At 43.6% G+C, this 9,949-nt stretch overlaps 1 protein-coding gene across 4 annotated transcripts; it reads left to right on the top strand.

Moving 5' to 3' along the window:
* The first annotated feature begins 3,240 nt into the window (after positions 1-3,240).
* Positions 3,241-9,511, top strand: PTTG1 (PTTG1 regulator of sister chromatid separation, securin). 4 transcript variants are annotated; one of them, XM_036240455.1, is made up of 6 exons: positions 3,241-3,257; positions 3,816-3,916; positions 4,394-4,578; positions 6,189-6,282; positions 8,491-8,649; positions 9,371-9,511. In XM_036240455.1, the coding sequence occupies exons 2-6, from the start codon at positions 3,826-3,828 to the stop codon at positions 9,439-9,441; spliced, it is 600 nt and encodes a 199-aa protein (XP_036096348.1). In that variant the 5' UTR covers positions 3,241-3,257; positions 3,816-3,825; the 3' UTR covers positions 9,442-9,511. The 4 variants fall into 4 exon arrangements, with proteins under 4 accessions (XP_036096348.1, XP_036096347.1, XP_036096349.1 ...); XM_036240454.1 differs by lacking the exon at positions 3,241-3,257 and adding an exon at positions 3,323-3,342; XM_036240456.1 differs by lacking the exon at positions 3,241-3,257 and adding an exon at positions 3,346-3,446 and having other exon boundaries at positions 4,397-4,578.
* Positions 9,512-9,949: the final 438 nt, after the last annotated feature.

Here is a 9,949-nt window from a genome sequence, read left to right as displayed (position 1 = left end):
TTCTATGTCTCTCTCCTTCTCCCTTCCACTCTCTCTAAAATCAACTAAAATCAATAAACAAAAAAATAAAAAATAAAATGTAAAAGTGAAATCAGCTAAGATAGCCCAAATAAAAAAATATTATTATTTTTTCTTATTAAGAATTGGCTGTGTCTAGAGTTTAGGAATGTAAATATTTTTATTCTAGAGGACAATATATGAAGGAAAAGAAAGTGTCAGAGAATAACCTGAAAGTGAGTAGTCTATCAATCACCATACTTAGTTTTTTTGGGGGAGTTCCAGAATTTAAAAAAAAAAATTTTTCTTTATTGATTTTTAGAGACAGAGGAAGGAAGAGGGGGAGAGAGATAGAAACATCGATGAGAGAGAACATCAATTTGCCGCCTCCTGCATGCCCCCCACTGAGGATCGGGCCCACAACCTGGACATGTGCCCTGACCAGAAATCCAACCCGCAACCTCCTGGTGCATGGGTCAATGCTCAACCACTGAGCCACACCGGCTGGGCTCTTTTTCTTTTTTAAACTTATCTTTATTGTTGAATGTATTACAGATGTCCTCTTTCCTTCCCCCATCGATCCCCTCCTGCCCTCCACACAATTTTGTGTGTTCATTGGTTATACATATAAGTTCTTTGATTTATCTCTACCACACTTAGTTTTTATCTTCTTAAAACAATTACTGAAATTTTCTCGGAAGCGTTGAGGTCTTTTAAGTTCAAACCACCAGGCACAAGCCAGGGAATTCATCTCCCAGAGGAATCATAGAATATGCTGGACAAGAGTGAAGAATCTTTTGTAAGGTTTGGGTTCCTGCCTGGCGGACTGATTCTGAGAAGGGTTAAAGGAAACAGTTCTGAATGGGTCCCCGTTTGTTAATGGGGATTAGGATACACTGGGGTTGATTAGGATGTAGGGACCCTTATGAAGAGGGTGGTGTAGCAATTCGGTATCCCACTAGTAGTTTGGCATAACAAAGTGGGTCTGAGGCATCATTAGTCAGAAAAGAGTGGTCACTCAAAGAGAAGGTGGTTATGGCATTTTCAGTTACTGAATAACCTTGGGGGACAGTGCTTCCTGTGGTAAGGGGAAGACTTACTGTAGGGAGATATAAACCTTGCGGCCAAAACCCTTAGGAGACAGAGAATCCCCCACTTGGAAGTTGTAGTACAGATTTGGTTTCAAAATGAACACTTTTGTGTGCCAATAATATAATACGGAGCTGAGACATGTAGAAAGTGATACAGGGAGAAAATAAGGGAAGGAGTGGGGATTCAAAAGAAAAAAGGACAAGGAAGGAGTAATAAAGGTATGCATGTTTTTTGTTTTGTTTTGTTTTGGTCCTCCCTCTTTTCTTCACCTTCTTGGGTTAGTGAGACAGGCTAGTAAGCAAAATAGGGAAACTGAGATAGTTAAACAGCAGTTTATAGCCATCTAGTAAATCCTTTCTTTCCTAAACCAGGGACACTTCATAGGAATAAATGGCTTGCACTTCTCCCCAACCAGAGGGTAAATAGTTTAAATCACCCTACTCAAGGAGATAGACAGCAGAAATCCGATTAGTGTCATTTGCCGACCACACCCAAGGGCAGATGAAGTTAAGAGAATAAACCTCATTTTGGTACATCAGCATAAAGCTGATGGATATTCTATTGGGATCCTGCTCTAAGACTTCCCCTAAATGCCCAGCCTTTAAAACTCTTAAAAATGAAGGTTCCCAGCTTGAGAGCTCCTTCCCGGGAGCATGCCCACCTCTTCCCCCACCCCCTACAGGCATGCATCTCCTAAATTCTAAGGGACCTGGACCAGGGCAGCAGTGGGCAGTGGCAGTTCATCCCGGGCAATGCCCCCGAACTTGCCTCCAAGTTCCCCTTTTCTCTGACTTCTTAGTGAGCTAAAGCAGACCAGCCTAGGCTCATTTCCCCAGCCCTTTCTTGTTTTACTATCCCCAGCTTTAATAAACATCCTCTAAAATTCACCTGGTCTTGTGCTGTGAACTTTTTTCTGCACGAAGCCAAGAACCCGCACACTACTGGCTGGCCCTAGGCAGACCAAGTCAGGGCCAGGTCCCCTTTCTGGTAATATTAAGATCCTTTCTTTTTAATGCATTAAGTAACATTTAATAATTATTTGTTTATCGAGTGAATCATTCAGTCAATTTTGGTCCTGAAAAGCCAAGGAAGGGCCAATGAGCTGGCATATATTAAAACCATGTCTATGACAATCCCTATTAAATGATAGAATTTTTTTTTTTTTGGTACGTGCCCCTAGCGGGAACCAAACCCAGAACTCTCTAGTCCTCAGGCCAACGCTCCAACCGCTGAGCCAAACCGGCCAGGGCAAACGATAGAATTTTTAAAGAAGCCTGAATTATGTATTTATTAGGATCACCATTTTGTTCCTAAGCCTAGAGATTCCTGTTGCTATACTAGAAACAGCATCCTAGCCTGAAATGTTGAGGAAAGGCCTTCAATTAGGGAATAATCAGCCTATTCTTAATCACAAGCATAACCGAATGACTCAAATATTGCGTTTAATCTCCCTCTACTTACACTTTTTCTTAGTTTTTAATTCTGCTCTGACCCGTCCCGCAGGTCGAGCAATGACGCCATGCAAAATGTCTCCCACACTGCTCTGCTAGTATTCTTTAGACCTAATATGGGTTGTTTTCCCCACCTGATTGTGTATTTTTTCATATCTCTAATTGAAATACAACTGTTATGTATCCATTTTTCCTCATTTTCCTGAAGACTACAATCAATGCCTTTCCTCCAGGATACCTCTTATTTTTTATTTGCTCTGATCTATTTACTCTCTGGATGAATAGTTGATTAGTTGAAGACTTTAGAAGAATAGTTCTGTTGCCACTTCGCCTTGACTTTTTCAACCTCACAGTCTTCATTTAAGAATGTCTTGACCTCCCAAGTATCTCAGGAAAAAGAAATAAAAAACCCCTGCATCTTGATATCATCATAATCATCCTAGTTATTTGTACTTGGAGACCATATTCACTCCCCATTGTGTGTGGGGAACAGGTTTAAAACAAAAATACACAACCCGCCCCCTAAAAGTCCATTTTTAAGGTGTCAGGAGGTTTGATCCCCCCTCCCACCCCGCCACAAGAAACAAACTGTAATCCTATAGGGGGAGAAAAGCTTTCGGGGCGGAGCCCAAGGAGTTTAAATTCCTCCCATTGGTTCTTCCTGAGAGTCTCCACCCCACCCGATCCCGCCTCCTGGGCGGATGAGCCAATAGGGACGTGAGTTGTGGTTCAAACACCGGGGCCTGGCGCGACCGCTGAAGGCTGGGTCGTGGGTGATTTTGGCTGTTGATCCTAAACTAACGAGGGTGAATGGAGAGGTCGCGGGGGGCGGGGGCGGGGGACGTCTGGTGAGGAAAAAGGCGTGTTGGGGGTCCGCGCCGGGGGAATGGGGCGAGGGCCCGAGGGGTGAGGATCAGGGGGCCGGGGGGCTGGGGCGAGGGCCGGGGGGCCGGGTCCGGGGTCGTCTACAGCACCGAACCGGGTTGAGCCACGGCCTTGGACTGAGTTGTGACCCTCGACGGTTCGGTTCTGATGAGTACCAGGGTCTCTGTCGGCCCCAAACCGCCGTCTCTTCTGGAATATAGAGCCTTTGACGCAGCCTTCAAGAGTTAAGGGCTGGATTAAGTGCCCGTTGGCTCGAGCTCGCGCGTCTCCCGCTGCTTAGCTCTTGCTTGTGCGTGGGCGTGCCGGTGTGGACAGTTTGGGCTGTGCCACACCTTAGGCTCTCTCGTCCTCCCTAACCCCCAGGGTCTAATATGTATTTCACACCCCTAGTTAATCCAGAATGGCTACTGTGATCTTTGTGGATAAGGAAAATGGACAACCAGGCACCCGGGCCAGTTCTAAGGACCGGCTGAAGCTGGGGTCCCGGCCTTGTAAGTATACAGGCTTCAGTCAGATGCACAGCTATTGTGGGTCAACTGGGGGTGTGGACTGGGGCCTAGGGAGGCATTTAGTGTACCTTGGAGGCAATTGGAGTCAACTTTTCAGAATACAGGCATACTTCCTTTTATTTATTGCACTTCGCAGATGTTGCGTTTTTTTTTTACAAATTGAAGGCAAGACCCTCTGGCAGCAAAAAGGTTGCGACTCACTTTATTGCGGTGCTTGCTTGGTTTGCAGCTGAACGCGCAATATCTTTGAGGTACGCCTGTACTGCTGCTACAACATGCTTGTTATGAGTCTTTTTCATGTTCAGTATTTGAATGAGATGGACAATGGCCGTGCCGCTGTCAAAAATGGGGGTTGAGTTTGCAGTGAGAAATAGGCCAAGTTTATACACAGTCAGCCTTCAAGTGGCGCAGATGCGTTATTGCCCGAATAATCTTATGGTACCTTTTTTTTTTTTAAAGCAGTCAAAGCTTTAGATGGCAGAACTCAGGTTTCAACACCACATGTTGGTAAAATGTTTGATGCTCCTCCGGCCTTACGTAAGGCTCCCAGAAAGGCTTTGGGAACTGTCAACAGAGCTACAGAAAAGTCAGTAAAGACTGATGGACCTCTCAAGCAGAAACAGACAAACTTCTCTGCTAAAAAGGTAAGTGCTGTCTATAAAGACACTGTTTAAACACTTCAGCACTTCTGACTCTTAAAATGGCTATTGGCATTCTATCTGGCTTTCTTCCCGATGAGTAGGGTAGATATAGGCTAGCAAACAGATTGGCAGAAGAGAATCATACTCTTTTGGTGGACTTCTCGACATCAGAAGACTTTGCAGCAGCTGGTGACTATTTTGCATCACCTGCCCTTGACTAATGTCTTGAAGCAGATTGGTTGGTAGTACAGGCATACCTCAGAGATACTGCAGGATGGGTTCCAGGCCACTGTAATAAAGCAAGTAGTGCCATAAAGCGAGTCATCTTTTTTGTTGTTGTTGTCGTCAGTCTTCACCCAAGGATATTTTTCTTTCTTTCTTTTTTTTTTTTTTATCCTCACCCGAGGATATTTTTCCATTTTTTTGTACAGATAGAGTGGGAGGGAGAGAGAGGAAGAGAGAGAGAGAGAGAGAAACATCGACGTGAAGGGACACATCGAGTGGCTGCCACCCGCACGACCCAACCAGGGCCGGGGACAAACTGCAACCGAAGTACATGCCCTTAGCGGGAACCGAACCCGGATCTCTCTGTACCGCAGGCCGACGCTCTAACCGCTGAGCCAAACTGGCCAGGGCCCAAGGATATTTTTCCATTGAATTTTAGAGCGAGCAGAAGGGAGGGCAGGGGGGAGAGAGAGAGAGAAACATCAATGTGCCAGAGATACATCGATTGGTTGCCTCCTCTATGACCCTGATTGGGGCGGGGGATTGAATCTGCAACCCAGATACATGCCCTTGACAGGGAATCAACCCTGAGACCCTTTGGGCCGATGCTCTAACCATTAAGCAAAACCGGCCAGGGCAGCACATCATCTTTTTGATGGTGGAGGGTCTCGCCTTCAATTTGTAAAAAAAAAAATCTATGAAGTGCAATAAAGTGAACAGTGAGAAAACAAGGTATCTACTTACACATACAGAAAGTACTGAGAGGGAGGTACTTTGCAATAGGTCATTCATATAATAGCTCAGGTGCCGCCATCCTCCTCCCCACCTCCCAGAGCAAGCACCAGCTTCGTAGGTGATGATTTGCTAGCACGTTGACCTTTGTGTTTGTATATGAGCTAGAGCTATAGGTCCGTGCATCCCAGACTGAGAAAACTTAGCTGACAAAGATGACTTGGATGTGTGGATTAACACTTTATTTGAATAATTGTTTTTTTTAAACGTGTATTAGGAAAAAAACAACTAATTAAGGTAAGACTGACAGAAACACACAAGAAAATCACACTTCCAAAGGCCAAAAATGGATTTTAGAATTAGCTTCTTTTCTGGCTGACTCATGCCCCTATTCTCCTCTGTTAGGTTGAGTGATGGAGTTAATTACCTCCACTCTGTGTTCTTGATGACTTAGGCTGACAGGAGCTAATACTTAGATTTCAGACAACTTTTGAGCCATGTTGCTGGAATTGCTTGTTGAATTGTATTTGTGTTAATCATGAGAACTAAGGATTATGGTTCTTAGCATGAAATTGAAAAAATTTAAAATGCGCTGAAGTCTTCACATGTCTTGAGGAAGCCCTCTCACTAACTCATATTTTCTTGGATGGTTTTAGGTGACCGAGAAGACTGTTAAAGCAAAAAGCTCTGTTCCTGATTCGGATGGCACCTATCCAGAAATAGAAAAATTTTTTCCCTACAATCCTCTAGGTAGTGTCTTTTGGTATTACAAAAATATTTAGCCTTAAGTTTCTCTTAAAATCTAATTCAGCTGTAACTTGATAGGGATACGAATATGACACATGACCCAAAACTATAATGAGACTGTCTGAATCTGGGCTGCTTTGAACAAATATACTTGTTGGTAGATTTATTTGGAAGGTATCATCTTGGGTCAGAAGAGGAATTGGAGCAACACTGTGGAGAACATTTTTCCTGCCCTCAAGAGCTTACCTCCTAGAGGGGAGATGTGTTCACTAACCTTGAACAGGTCTGCAGTAAGCCCTAGTAAGCCTATTAGAAAGTGGGCTTTATGTCAAATTGAACAATGCCTGAAAACTTTACATAGCCAGTGAAATCATGAATTTTTTACTCCTTCAGTCTGCTACATGTATCTGAAATGTTTTCTATTATAGAATCAGCTTTTTAAGCTTTAATTTACTCACTTTGAAGAGAGGTTACTGTATGCCAGGCCCCGCCTTGAGGGAGCCCATGATTTGGAGGGAAAGTCCAACACTGGACAAATCGCCTCACTGTAAGTGTGAGCAAGCAGCACAGCAGGGCCTGTTAGGGGAACCAAACCAGCCCGGAACCGCTTTCAAGAACGCGCTCAGGAGACGGCTACGTGAGGAAGGGGATTGGCAAGGCAAGAGCATTGGGCATAGCAGTGTGTGCAAAGATCCTGAGGTAGAGGGAAGGACTGGACTGGTTCTGGGGAGCTGAGAGGCAGAGTGAAGGACCGCACAAGGCAGATCAAGCAGGGCCTTCTGGCTGTCTCAGCTGGATTTCCTGCCCTTTCATCCAGAGGGCACCTGGTCATTCTTCTAGTACACTTCCAGTTGTTTCTGGCTTTTCTACATTACAGACAATTCCTCAATTAGTATTCTGGAAATTACATTGTTGTGAGTTTGTGAGTATACCCAGTGAGTAAACTTGAAGAATTGCTTGCTGAGTCTCGAAGGATGTGTAATGACGTTCTGATAGCAGCCATGCTAATGATTACCATTCAGTCATTAAGGAAAATGGGGTAGATTTATGCATATTGGCCAGGAAGGAGGACTGCAGTATGCTGTGTTTCAGGAAAGAGACACGGCCAAGCTGTCCTTTCAGACAGGAGCATAAATGACTGAGCCCACCTCCGGTGGCTGAGGGTGCCGCGTCCCCCATTGTCTGTAACTGCAAAGGTTTTAAAACTCGAATCTTGATCAGAAAGGCAGTGTGTATCTCTCTGTTTTAATTGGTGCATGTGTGTTGCCCTGGACAGTTTTTCTCAGTGGTTAGAGCATCGCCTGTGGTCCAGAGAGGCCCGGGTTCAGTTCTCATTAAGGGCATGTACCTCAGTTGCAGTTTGTCCCCGGCCCTGGTTGGGTCATGCAGGAGGCAACCACTCAATGTGTCCCTTTCACATCGATGGTTCTCTCTCTCTCTCTTTCCCCCTCTCACTCTGAACAAAAACTGGAAAAATGTCCTTGGGTGAGGATTAAATAAATAAATAAATAAATAAAATTAAAAATAAATAAATAAATTGGTGCATGTGTGTGCCCCAGAGAGAGCATATTTGATAATTGACCATTTGTAGTTATTTTAACTTCTGTTTGTACCTTTGTTTTCCTTTGCTAATGTGACTATTTTTTTCAAGAGCTCTTCATGGATAAAGGAAAGTAGTCTTATTATGTTGCAGACTTGTTTCATCTTGAGTCTTTTATCTGTTTATGGTTTCCTTTAAAGTTCAGTGGTGTTAAATTAAGTAGTCACCATCACTCAATTCCTTTTTTTAAAAAAAAAGAATTTTCCCTTCCTTCACTCAAGTATATGCTTTTTTATTGATTTTAGAGAGAGGAAGTGTGAGAGAGAGAGAGAGAGAGAAACATTGATGTCAGAGAGAAACGATGTCATAGAGAAACATCTATCTGTTGCCTCCTGTACACGCCCCAACCAGGGATCAAACTCACGACCTTTTGGTGTACTGGACAACACGCCAGCCAGCTGAGCCACTGCCTTGATCCGTGCTCAGGCACAGAGGTTTTTATCCACCATTGCTTCTGGGCATCATTGCCAATGTCCACACAGTGGGAAGAGGTGTCCGTGTTATTAGAAAAATAGTTGGCCTCATGGACGCACTGAAAGGGTCTCAGACTCCCAGGAGTCCACTGTCCATACTGAGAGTTGCTGCCTGACAAAATCCTTTGTATCCGGCAGATTTTGAGAGTTTTGACCTGCCTGAAGAACATCAGATTGCACAGCTCCCCTTGAATGGAGTGCCCCTCATGATCCTCGACGAGGAGAGGAAACTTGAAAAGCTGTTACACCTCGGCCCCCCTTCACCTCTGAAGATGCCCTCTCCACTGTGGGAGTCCGGTATGTGAACAAGTGCCCTTCTAGAAGGGCAACAGACAGGGTGTGTCGTGACGCTTGCATCACGGGGGGGTAGGGTTGTGTGGGAGGTTAGCCTGCAAGTCATTTCTGTCCTTTAAACTTCAGGATATTCTCAATTGGTATTGCTTGTTAGTTCCAAATGCCCAGGTAAAATCCGGTCATTCTGGAATCTGGACAGCCTTAGATACAACAAAACAAGATTGAACTCAGCATATAGCTTCTTAGTTTACAAGCTAAAGTATAATAAACTTGCTTGGAATAAGAAGTCCAAATTACTGGCAAAGCTGGTGCAGGATCAAGACACCTGTGCAACAGCAAAGAATGACAAAACTTCTTACTGCAGAGGGTTTGAGGTCTTTGTTCAAGCTGGTGCTCAGAAGCCATCATAAATACCCTTTCTATCTGTGCCAATGAGATAACTTACATTGTTTTATAAATTTACGCTAGTGATATTGTTGGCTCTTTCTTGGGTCTCTAAGAGTTTCAGGTATTTTTAAGATTTATTTCCTAATAGAGGTTAATTCTGGGACCACAGACATAATCCAGGAAGTGAGTGTGTATGTGTGTAGGTTGGGCGGGCATAGGGATTCACTGGACAAAGGGAAAAACAATTGATGATTAAAAGTGACAGCTAAGGTCCATGTTGAGATGGACAATGAATCAAGGGTTTGCAGATACTGATTAGGAAATTCCTGTTTCCTAGACCCGTTGCAGTCACCCTCAAGCTCTCTGTCAGCTCTGGACGTGGAACTGCCACCTGTTTGCTGTGACTGAGAGATTTAAGTTTCTCAGTGCTTTATCGTTTGTATGTATTAATAGTTTGTACTAATAAAGCAATTCTTTAACAGACTCTTGTTAATATTGCGGTTGGTTTTTGTAATTTGCTTAAAACTAGTAGAAAACTAGTATAAAAACTAGTAGAAGTATCAATAGACAAGAGTCTATAATCTGACAATAGAAGTTATATTTGAACATTTCACCTTAAAACCCTTCGGTTTGTTTTAACAGCTTAATTTAGAAGCTGCCACTGTTTACCCTGAAACATAGCCCTCAATGTGTACTTTATTGCCTTTTTGTGGCCATTAACTAGTGACAGTTATTAGATCTCTTAATTAGAAGAGCCATTTCAAGCTCGTTAAGTATCTATTGGTAGGCATTCTTTATTGCAGGTTCTATTTAGTTTCTAATAACTTTAATACTCTGTACTCAGTGATCAGAATTTGAAAGGGTCTAAATCTCCTAAGAATTCCACCTCCTTGGGATCTTCAATTAGGTTCTTTGA

This window comes from Molossus molossus, unplaced genomic scaffold (assembly GCF_014108415.1).
Source record: "Molossus molossus isolate mMolMol1 unplaced genomic scaffold, mMolMol1.p scaffold_m16_p_4, whole genome shotgun sequence".
Lineage (NCBI taxonomy): Eukaryota > Metazoa > Chordata > Mammalia > Chiroptera > Molossidae > Molossus > Molossus molossus.
Note: the sequence above shows the minus strand (reverse complement) of the source record. Positions and strands in the feature narration are given on the sequence as shown.